The 12,500-nt window shown below is 43.1% G+C and overlaps 1 protein-coding gene across 1 annotated transcript in view; it reads right to left on the reverse strand.

Moving 5' to 3' along the window:
• The window catches only part of LOC135106090 (uncharacterized), a 108,981-nt gene that overhangs the window by 82,896 nt on the left and 13,585 nt on the right, over window positions 1–12,500 (reverse strand). The window contains 1 exon segment of the mRNA XM_064014928.1: window positions 6,731–6,935. Coding sequence (XP_063870998.1) covers window positions 6,731–6,935 — 205 coding nt within the window.

A 12,500-nucleotide genomic window follows, 5' to 3' on the forward strand; every position in this document is an offset into this window, starting at 1 on the left:
CCCTTGAAACTCTCTAATGATTCGGCATTAACAACCTGATTTGTGGGTCCGTTCCAATCATCAACCACTCTATTATTTAAGCGTGTATGAATGAGGTTTGCTTCACATCTCTACTAAGCATAGGGTTCACAGATATTGCTATTCCCTCAGTGTGAAAAATGATAACTAAATGAAATGGTTATCCACACACAAAACAACTATCTTTATCCATCACTATGAACGTCAATATTAAAATCCAAGCACACTATTTTAACCCTTTGACTATTTTAAACAACTTTCCTTCATTACTAATCACTCTGCGACATCTTTACTTGTTCTACTGCCACTTCCAATCTTTAAACTGGATAGAAATTGGAAAATCTATTCTTTTCATCCCTTTCTTTCTTGCAGATGCTTATAAGGATTCCATACAATACTAATAGTGGTGTTAATTGTTTCGTATCGCATAAGATTCAAAGATGTTGCTATTCCCTCAGTGTGATAAAAGATAACTAAATTGAATGACTATATACACAAAACTATTTTAAACCATCACTATGAACGTCAGTATTCAAATCTAAATACTCCATTATTAAGCATAAGATTCACGGATGTTGCTATTCCCGAGTGTGGTAGATAACTAAATGAACTTCACACACACACACACACACACACACACACACACACACACACACACACACACACACACACACACACACACACACACACACACACAGCTACGTTTATCCATTACTATGACTGTCATTACGTAAATCTATTCATATCTCAGCATCCAGTGTGACAATTACCACATTAGGTAACCGAGAACTAAGAAGAATCCAATTAATGTGCCTTTATCGTCTATCAAATGCATGCCAGTCTTCTTTTGCCATACACTGTACTTCGTTCCTCTTTTCATGTCATCTTAGTCTCCCTGTCGGTGACCTGCTGGTTATAGCTTGTCAGGTCCATCCACTGCTTTCTTTTTTTTTTTTTTTTTTTTCTCTTTCTTTCATGCCCTTCTGGAGAGAGAGAGAGAGAGAGAGAGAGAGAGAGAGAGAGAGAGAGAGAGAGAGAGAGAGAGAGAGAGAGAGAGAGAGAGAGAGAGAGAGAGAGAGAGAGAGAGAGAGAGAGAGAGAGAGAGAGAGAGAGAGAGAGAGAGAGAGAGAGAGAGAGAGAGAGAGAGAAAAAGAAATAGGCTAAGACGAGTTATGAAAATAAATATAAAATAGTAAAAATACTGAAAAATAAATAAATAAAAGGATATAGAAGAGATATACATATGGCCAGAAGAGCAAATGACATGTAGGGAAAGGACAGATTGACTGCAGATGGCAGGCGCAGTAGAGGGAGACGAGACAAGAGGTGAACAGATGAGAGTGAAAAGTTTGCAGACAAAACTTTGCCGGCAGAGTTGGCGCAGTGGTGTGACTCATGACTCGTGGCGGCCGCTGCGTGGGGAGACTTTTTGTGTCTTTTAGGAAGCTGAGAACTTACTGGACCTGATGATGATGATGATGATGATGATGATGATGATGATGATGATGATGATGATGGTGGTGGTGGTAGTGGTGGTGGTTGTGTATTATTGTAACACACACACACACACACACACACACAGGTAGAATAAGAGTCTAGCATCTGTTTATCTTAATTTAAGCGTTGTTTTCTTTCACAGACTGTCTAGAGATGTTAATCCTTATTGGGCTGAAACTATCCTTGTGTCACAGCTTGGCATCCTGCGGCCGCTTCGGTTATTTATTTTCTTGATAACTACAGACTGAGTGGCGTGTTTTATATCTAATTAAACCTGTCTCGTTTCTCTGTATATCCATTAGCGTTCCTCCAGAATAACTTAGGTTTTTTTTTTTTTATTATTATTATTTCGTCATTATATAGCGTGGTAGATGACTGGAACTGGAGAAGACTCAATAATCAGGTTGTAAGTGCCGAGTCAACAGAAAGCTTTTAAAATATTAGATAAACTTATGGATAGCCTTGATAGTTGAATAGATGTTTTACAGAAAATCACGTGTAGGCTTGATGTTTTTTTTTCGCAGCTCCCCTTCGTGTACTGATGTCCTTCTGCTACAATTTCATCAAAATAGTAAAGACGATGTTACTTCTTACAAGTACGAGTAATACCAATAAAAGTATTTAATTAATTGTTTTGAGAAATGTTCGTTATTTACTATTTATTTATTTATTCATTCACTTATCTGTTTATTTATTTCATTTTTTTCTATTATCTATTTGTTTATTTATTAATTTTTATTTCTCAAATTTATCTACTTGCTTATCTATTTATCTATTTATTTACTTTTGCTACTGAAATGTTGTGTTTGTTCCTTCCTTCTCTACCTGTCTGCCTGCCCGTCTGCCTGTCTGCCTTCCCGCCTGCCTGTCTACCTGCCCGCCTGCCCGTCTGCCTGCCCGTCTGCCTGTCTGCTTTCCTGTCTGCCTCCCCGTCTTCCCGTCTGCCTGTCTGTCTTCTTGTCTGCCTGCCCGTCTGCCTGTCTGGCTGTCTGTCTGCATGCCCGTATGTCTGCTCGCTCGCCCTCCCATCTCCAGTTCATCCTGCCTCCACACATTTGGTCAGTACCGCCGCCGCCGCCACTGCCAACCCTGCCACATGTAGAGCACCGTATTAACATCCTGCGCATAAGTAACCACAGCATCGCTACAGTAGGAGGAGGTGGAGGAGGAAGGCGACGACGATGACTACAACGACGACGACGACGACGACAACAACAACAACAACAACAACAACAACAACAACAACAACAACAGCAACAACAACAACACCGCTGAGGACGACAATAACGAGAGAGAGAGAGAGAGAGAGAGAGAGAGAGAGAGAGAGAGAGAGAGAGAGAGAGAGAGACAGAGAGAGAACAAGCAAAAGATAGAAAACGTAGACTAACGAAGAAACACATGGAAGAAAAAGTAAAGAAAAAAAGACAAGGAAGGAAAGGAAAACTTTAAGAAAAAAAAAGAAGAGAAAAAGGAAAACTCGAATGAATAAACGAGATAAAGCAAGAAAGAAAGAAATAAAGAAGGAAGGGAAGGGAAGGGAAGGGAAGGAAGGAAGGAAGGAAGGCGGCGGGAAGAGGGGAGGGATGCGGGAGAGAGGAGACTGAGAAGCGGCAAGGAACCAGTAGCCGCCAGCATCCTCCTCTCCTCCTCCAGTGGCAGCAGAACAGACACCGCGGCGCCGTCTACCCCGAGTGGAGACAGCGACTGCCACACCGCGTCGTATATAAACTGTCTCTCACAGATGCAACGCGCACTTCACTGGCCTGTCTTCTGCAGCGCCGCTTCAGGCCTACACTACCCCCGCTCCCCGCCTGCACGGGAGGGGCACGGGGGGTGGGAAGGGGTGGATGAGCTAAGGGGCAAAGGGAAAAGGCGCTTCTGTTGGCTGTAGTGAAGGGAAGGGGAAGGGAAAGGGCATGAATAAGGTAGAGAAGGAAGGGAATACGAAGGAGAGTAAATGAGGACACGAAAGAGAAGGAATGAAGAAAAAATTGTGTTATTGTATTATTGCTTGGTGTGTTAATAGTATTAGTGTGTGTGTGTGTGTGTGTGCGTGTGTGTGTGTGTGTGTGTGTGTGTGTGTGTGTGTGTGTGTGTGTGTGTGTGTGTGTGTGTGTGTGTTTGTGTGTGTGTGTGTGTGTGTGTGTGTGTGTGTGTGTGTGTCTCTCTCTCTCTCTCTCTCTCTCCTCTCTCTCTCTCTCTCTCTCTCTCTCTCTCTCTCTCCTCTCTCTCTCTCTCTCTCTCCGGCGCCATAGGATTTTCCTCGCTGCCGCAACCACTACCACTCCTCACAACCACCACCACTTATCACCACCACCACCGCCGCCACCACCACTATGGCCTGGCAATATACGTGAATCTGCTTTTACTTATTCCAATTCTTTCGTGGCTTCTTTACGAGACACGGGGAATAACTGGGACACGCAAGTAGCAACAGTCGGCGCCACACACACACACACACAGACACACACACACACACACACACACACACACACACACACACACACACACAGATAGATAAGGGGGGCGAGGTCAGCTAGTGTTTGGTTCACCGGTCACTGGTCATCGGTACATCCCACGTCCTTCCTCCTCGCCAGGAATATCCCTCAAGTCATCAATATAACGCCTCCTAGTCTCCTCTCGTCCACCACCACCACCACCACCACCACGCTCCGATATGGCTGCGGCGCCGCATGGTTCGTAGCTGAGCATGAGCCAGGCACATCACGCTACTGGTCCCAGTAAATTGGTGGCTACACACCACAAAGGATACCACGTCGCCTTGTTAGTGAGGCAAAAATAGCGTGAAATACTCAACTTCATGTGAGAGTGGAAATGTGCAGTACAGTGACTATGATGATGCAGGGGACTGGGTTTATCTTCCCTCATTGTTGTTACTCTTGCTTATCCCTGACGGTACTTTTACTTCCCACGTCCTCTACTTGTTCTGTACAGCACCGCCATTTCTTTAACCCGGTGCAAACCTTATCATCGTGTGGCCGTATCGCAAGCCTGGCGGGGCCCACGCGGCCGGCGGCCCGCCACGCCGGGTCCTCGTGTGACGTTGCTGGTCAAACTCGGTCCAATCAATACGCGGTGACGTCATAGGTTCGCGGCGCGCTGCCAGAGGAAGGATGATCCACCAAACATAATGAACCATCTTTCCTGCTACACGTAATATCTGTATCTCCTCTTCCCCTCCCATCCTCGCCCCTTCACCACCACTAGTTCTATTAATATAAATCCTTTGTAGCAAAGTATGTTTTTTTTTTTTTTCCAGTTTAGTCGTGCTAATCTTTTCTTTCATACAGCCAGGACGGCATTGCGTGTCTGTGTGTGTGTGTGTGTGTGTGTGTGTGTGTGTGTGTGTGTGTGTTTATATATATATATATATATATATATATATATATATATATATATATATATATATATATATATATATATATATATATATATATATATATATATATAAAGTAGATATAGGTAGATGGATGATTAGATAAATTATGTAGATATTCTTACCCGTCGTTTTGTAAACACCCGATTCTTTCGACCCGATAGCTCTTGTGGTTTTTGAAGCCACAGGTATTGTACACATCAATTGTACACACACACACACACACACACACACACACACACACACACACACACACACACACACACACACACACACACAGTTTTTTGTCGTTTACATCAGTAGTACTGTGACGTGTGCACGCGTGTCAGTGTTTACGTACTTGTATGTATGTTTAAGAATTTCTTACATAGTGGTGTGAATGATTCATTCAACACTACAAAAGGACAATTGTGTGTGTGTGTGTGTGTGTGTGTGTGTGTGTGTGTGTGTGTGTGTGTGTGTGTGTGTGTGTGTGTGATTTAGGTCCAATACAGACAAACATTAGAGAGAGAGAGAGAGAGAGAGAGAGAGAGAGAGAGAGAGAGAGAGAGAGAGAGAGAGAGAGAGAGAGAGAGAGAGAGAGAGAGAGAGAGAGAGAGAGAGAGAAATTGCACACACACACACACACACACACACACAAGGGAGGGGAGAAGAGAGAGGAGGTGGGAAATTGAAGGTCGTCTCAAGATTAAGAGCTGCCACCGGGATGTCAGCGTCCCTGGCCTCCTGCCCCTCACCCACCTTCTTTTCTACCTCCTCGTCCAATCTCCCTCGCCCTCACCTCACACCCACGCCCACCTCACCTGTAACCCTCCATTCCCGCCCACACCGCCCTTTCCTCGCTCTCAGTTTGGTTTGTACCTTTTTATAGGTCCAACACGAAGCACTGGATAAGAGAAGCATCTAACGTGTTGAAATAATGATTGTTAGTTGTGATTCGGTGTTTGGTTCTCTTCATATATCATCTTTGCTCTATAAGGACTTCAAAGGGTATGGGAAGCTGCAGTAAGACAATAAGTTACCTCCACGTGGCAGTCTTTGTATAATACACTTAATACGAGTACGTGTGTCTGTCTATTACTACTATCTATAAAGGTGTCTAATCTGCTCTTAAGGTTCTATATTGACTCAGTGATAACAACTTGAGAAATGAGTCTTTTTCGGCCATCTACTACGAATTTATTCCAGTCATCTAACGCCTTATTTGGAAACCCATTTCTTCCAATCTCTGTCACCAATCATGAAAAAAACTCCTGAAAGCGGTAACATATGAGGCGAGGAAGTGTTGGAGAAAGGAGTCCTAAACTAGAATAGGTAAGAATCGTAGCCTGCACTACATCTCCTCAATGTCTGCAACATGAAAGAGTTTAAGAGAGAATGGCACACAGCACACAATAAGCTATGCGGTAATTATTGAGATGAGACGCTGAAATGTTTGAGAAAGCTGTCCTAAGTAAGACTTGTCCGTGCGCTACATCCCCTCAGTGACAGCATCAGCAAGGAGTGAATGACACACAGCACACAACAAGCAATGCGGTGGAGGCATCATGAACTTGCAGAACTGAACTGACTGGCCTGGCTTCCCTCCCCTCGTATCCTTGTCCCTCCTACTCAACTCCCTCCCACTCAGACTTGCCTCTCTCTCGCCCACCCTTATCTTTCCCTCCCACGCGCCTGCCTGCCTCCCCTATTCTTATCTCCCTCTCCCTCACACCTGCCTCCCACATCGTTATCTACCCCTTCTTCACTCACTCACGCCTCCGCTCACCCCACGACCTTTCCTGCACGACCACCAAGCAGCACCCTCCCTCATCTCACCTTATTTGACCTGAGGGAGACCTTTCCTCCGCAGCGGGCGCAGCAGCGGACGCTACAGTAGTTACATATGTGGCCCACGCCGTCCGCGAACTTGGTCTTGAGGCAAATCTGGCATGTGGCGTCCAGCTCCAAGCCTTTCTTTCTCTGCACCTCGGAGCGAAGACGGATCGTGTTCTCCAAGATCCGGACCTCATCTTGCTTTCTCCTGCGGGACACAAGCAGTTGGTGAGTCCAAGAGGAGGGTGAAGGTGTGGTAGAATGGTACAGTTGGTGTGACTCAGTGTGATGCGCAGTGGTGTGTGAATAGAGGTGCAATGGTGCAAGTTTGTGGTGCGGTGTGGTGATAGTGGTAGACTTTTTTAGACAGAGATGTGTGTGGGAGTGGAGAGAGAGAGAGAGAGAGAGAGAGAGAGAGAGAGAGAGAGAGAGAGAGAGGAGAGAGAGAGAGAGAGAGAGAGAGAGAGAGAGAGTGGAAGCCGGATAGTGGTGGGAAGGGAGAGCTGGATTGGGATAGGGGTGAGAATGGAGGGTGTCCGACGGAATGGGGTGAAGGGGAGATTAACACACACACTCACAAACACACACACACGCAAACACATAGGAGATCATTACACACATATAATAACCTAAAAAAAAAAAAAAAAAAGAGATGTATTGATACCCTAAACAAGAGTCGGTTGATACATTAGGAAACGCAAGTAAATCATTATAGAATATTTAGCAAGAAGTGTTGTTCTTTTTCTTTTTCTTTTTTCTTTCTTGGCTATCAGAAACACTCCTCGACGTATTGAACAATATAAACCACAGTGCTTTATGTAATGATTAGTTATTCGACTACTAAATTTTATAGATGGTAAACGCAACCTGAAGAGAGAGAGAGAGAGAGAGAGAGAGAGAGAGAGAGAGAGAGAGAGAGAGAGAGAGAGAGAGAGAGAGAGAGAGAGAGAGAGAGAGACGTGAGGAAGAGCGGGAAGAAGCTGGAGAAGGGAAGGTCTGGCTTGCCTGGCGAAAGGTTAGGGGTGAGAAGAGGCTGACAGGAGGCTGAGGGGAGGTTGGGGGGAGGTAGAGAGGAGTGGCTGTGGGGAGACTGACGGAGAAGCTGAGGGGAGGCTCCGGGGAGGCTGTTGGGAGGCACACTAATGACTGAGGGGGAAACAAACCACTCGAGACAGCAGCACAAGAAGTGAAATATATTAGGGAAACGTCGCTTTGGATTATCATGGAAGTAAATTATATTTGGACCAACCATCCTATCACATCTAAATGGCATTCCTGCTTCAGATGGGGCCGTTGCGAGCATGAAGACAATGCCATGTAGCTCTTCTTCAGTAATCCTCCTTTATTTTCTGATACCAGTCGCTCTCTCCCTTTCCTTCTGTTGCTCTGTGTGATTCCCTACTCGCCTCATTACCAGTGGCGTCAGACAAGACATACGATGGTAGCGAGAACGTGGAAACAGTACGGGCTTTAGTGTACTAGGAAGAAGTCATATGGAAAACAAAAAGGGAAGAAAGGAAGAGAGAAAGGAAGGAAGGAAGAAAAAGACAAGCAAGACAAAAGGAAGTAAAGGGAGACAATACACAAAGAAGGAAAGAAGGAAAGAAGCAAAGAAAGGAGTGAATGAATGAATGAAGGAAGGAGAGAAGGAAAAGGAAAAAAAGAAAGATAGAGAAGCAAGATAAAAGGGAGTAAAGGGAGTCATTATACATAAAAGGAAAGAAAGAAATGAAGAAATGAAGGAAGGAAGGAAGAATGGGAGGAAGAAAAGAAAAACAGAAAAGAAAGGAAGGAAGAAAAGTAAAAGAACACCTAATAATAAGACAGTTCTTCAGCTCAGTCAGTAGTGTTACATAACAGCTTGTTTTTTGAAGTGGCCGTGGTGTTCCAGTGTTCTCATGACCCGATACACTCCATCACTACTTCCTCTCACGCCACAGAAACACAAAAACTTCCAACCACGTCTATTTATTCATCAAAAGGAGAATAATACACACACAAAGAAGGGTTACCAGGATGAAAGGCAATAACCACGTCTGTATTGCAAGTTATTGAAGAAGACGCTATAAAACAGATTATCACTACTTATCACTGCATCTTTAGCCACAGAAACACAAAAAGGATGGAGAATAATGCACACGCCAGAAAAGGTTACCAGGATAAAAGGTAATAGCCACGTCTGTATTGCACGTTACCGAAGGAGAGACTAATAAGTTATTAAGTAAACCATTCGCCTCCAACTCAATGTATGCGAGGAATAACCATCGTTAATGAAGAAGTGTTGCAGTTTTCAGTCTGATATGGCTCTCCAAGGAATAGGTTGTTTTTATGAAATGGGTGTCAGCATTTTAAGGATATACGAGAGTAAGGGAAGTAGCAGGAAGTCATCAAGCCTGCGTCCCAGTCCCAGTTTTCACTGATCATCCCCATCCATAAATCTTATCATCTTTCACGGAGTCCTCCACACTAACAACTTCATTACTGATTGCAATCTTCAGTGGCCCATCTTACATAAGAAATGAAAAAAAGTATCAGAATACAGTCTTACATTGCTCGCTACCTCACTGCAGTAGCCTTTGATAATTACACAGAGTCGAAAATGAACTACAGAACGCCTGAAAGCACTCAATCACGCCTTCAGTCTGTGGTGGCTTCTCAGTTCATATCCTTAACAATTTCACTGAGCTGGAAAGAAACCAAAGGCATTTGAAAATTTGGACCACTCGATCACTCCTTCTGTCTGTGGTGGCTTTGTTCATATCTTAAACCTGTATCAGATCATCAACCTCATCAGGCTCCAGAAAACCCAAAGCACTGGAGTTAAAAGACAGCCTCTCTTGTCATCGACACTACTCTACATACACTACAAATTTCTGCACACATATAATACGAAAAATTATAGTCATGAAAATCAAGAAAAGAAGAACAGTCTCGGGGTCTCTAACGCTTTCACTGCTTCCATTATATTCTACAGCTTTTAAAAGGTTTAAATTGTTTGTACTACAACCTCATCTAAACGTACTTATGAAGCTTGGGAAAGATTAAATTAATTTCATACTCTTTTTTCCTTAATGTAACTTTTCACTGATAGTCAATCTTTCTATTATCATCTAAACCTTTTGAAAGACTTATTTTTTGTACTAGACTCTTCTGGAGCTTCACAGAGATTTAATTAACCTCATATTCTCTTTTCTTTATGCCTATCCAGTTTACTACAGCGATCTCACTGTTAACAAAAGACGACTATAGCAGTGAGAAACTTCAGTTGTGTGCAAGGAACAGTTCCAAGCAGGGCAGGAGCTACTGCATGGTGTACGCTGGGATGGAGGGGGAAGGTAGTGCATTGTGGTTTACCTAAGCTTTGTGGCTCTTCTGACCTTGACTGTACTCCCACAGTCATCTTATATGAACACTAATTTATGGACAGGAATGGTAGGTGGGAATGATAGGTGGATATAGGAACGTTTCATACTACGGGGACTGCCAAGTGTACGTACGCCTGCTGGCTTCTTGAAGCTTCCCCTATTTTCTTATGTCCTGATGTTAACCTCTTAGGGATGATAGATGGATATAGGTAGGTACGTTTTTATACTACAGAAATGCCATGTGTAGGCCTGCTGTCTTCTTGCAACTTCCTTTACTTAATTATGTCCTTATGTTAACGTCTAGATGCTAATGGTGCTTCTCAAGCTTAACGAAAGTTGTCTGGTGCAAGTTATGAGTGTTGTTATAAGAGACACTACTAAAAACATACTGAGTGATGGAGTAATATATCTTTCAGTGCCTACGGTTTTATCTTTGCTCCGTCATATCATGTAGTAGGAAGTCACGTCATTATTAGCAATCAAAGAGGCACCCCTAACAACATACTGAATGGTCGAGTGTTCACGTCTTTCACTACCTCTAGTTTTATCTTTGCTCCGTCATAATGATAAAGCATCATGATTACTCGTAGAAGTCAAAGACACACACCACTGGTAACATAATGAGTAATCGAGTAGTTCATGTCTTTCAGCGTATCTTTGGTCCGTCACATCATGTTATAGTAAGTCACGTCATCATTAGAAGTTAAAGTAACCGTTAGCAGTCGCAAGCATGAATACACAGAGTTATTATGAAAGCTGTTGATAATTTGGTGTTGTTCACATTTCACCAATTTGGAGATACGAGCGTACACTTGAGGTTAGAAGGCGAATCATCTGCATTTACACTGCATTTTGTTTCCCCTCAATATGAAGTCCTCTGGCGTGCTAAGACTCCATCACTTATGAGGTTTTTGCACGGAGACTGTCAGAGGATCAGAGGAATTGAGACTGAAAGGAAGTACAAAACAGTGGAAGCAAAAGCAGATTACTCTACTCCTGACCACTACTGCCACCACACACACACACACAACCCTTAAGACCAAACTGAAAAGTAATGATGACTCACGATAAAATGACTTGCTGGGGAGACAATCTGGCGAGCTCCTTCAATAGTTCTGAGTGACTGCAAGACTACGAGCTCCAAGAGAGACAGGAGAGGGAGTTGAACATAAGACAATGCAATGAGACGAAGGACCGTATTCTTAAACATTTGCTGGTCCTTTTAAGGACTATTTTTAAAGGTTACAGAGATGAACAGTCGAGTTTTCATGGCTCTCTCTCTCTCTCTCTCTCTCTCTCTCTCTCTCTCTCTCTCTCTCTCTCTCTCTCTCTCTCTCTCTCTCTCTCTCTCTCTCTTGGTGGCGCAGAAGCATTTGTTAAGCTATCAAACTATCACAAAAGAATCATACAATCACTCTTCAAAATCCGTCTATCTATCTACATATTTATCTATCTATAACCCATAATAACTTCTAGTATAGCCAGTTAAAAATAGTCTAGTTATACCGCTGAAGAGTTTAAGAATACGAAGCAGTGTGTGTGTGTGTGTGTGTGTGTGTGTGTGTGTGTGTGTGTGTGTGTGTGTGTGTGTGTGTGTGTGTGTGTGTGTGTGTGTGTGTGTGTGTGTGTGTGTGTGTGTGTGTGTGTGTGTGTGTGTGTGTGTGTGTGTGTGTGTGTGTGTGTGTGTGTGTGTGTGTGTGTGTGTGTGTGTGTGTGTAAGACAACAAAAAAAGAATTGACCCCTGTGTATAGGAGACGCCGTGCGAGCGTGGTCAGCCTTGCCTAAGCACCTTGCAGGCTGACACCGATGAAGCCCTATGCTGTTAGTAGCTGGCCAGCATCCCCGTGCACTGCCTCGCGCACACACACACACACACACACACACACACACACACACACACACACACACACACACACACCTCCACGGGATGCGCAGGACAGCGAGATGAGAACAAATGATAATCACGTATAACAGTAAAACGTATGTAGGAGCAGTTAATGACTGTGATGCTGCTACTGCTACTACTACTACCACTACTGCTACTACTACTGCAGCTGTTGTTTATATTACTAGTTTTTTTTTCTTTCTTTTTAATATATATACTACTACTACTACTACTACTATTACAACTGATATTACTACCAATTTTACTACTACTACTACTATTACTACTGCTACTACTACAACTACAACAACTACTACTATTACTACTACTACTACTACTACTACTACTACTACTACTACTACTACTACTACTAAACAACAACAACAACAACAACAACAACAGTAATAATAATAATGATAATAATAATAATAATAATAATAATAATAATAATAATGATAATAATAATAATAATAATAATAATAATAATAATAATAATAATAATAATAATAATGCAGGAACGAA

This window comes from Scylla paramamosain, chromosome 12 (assembly GCF_035594125.1).
Source record: "Scylla paramamosain isolate STU-SP2022 chromosome 12, ASM3559412v1, whole genome shotgun sequence".
Classification (NCBI taxonomy): Eukaryota; Metazoa; Arthropoda; class Malacostraca; order Decapoda; family Portunidae; genus Scylla; species Scylla paramamosain.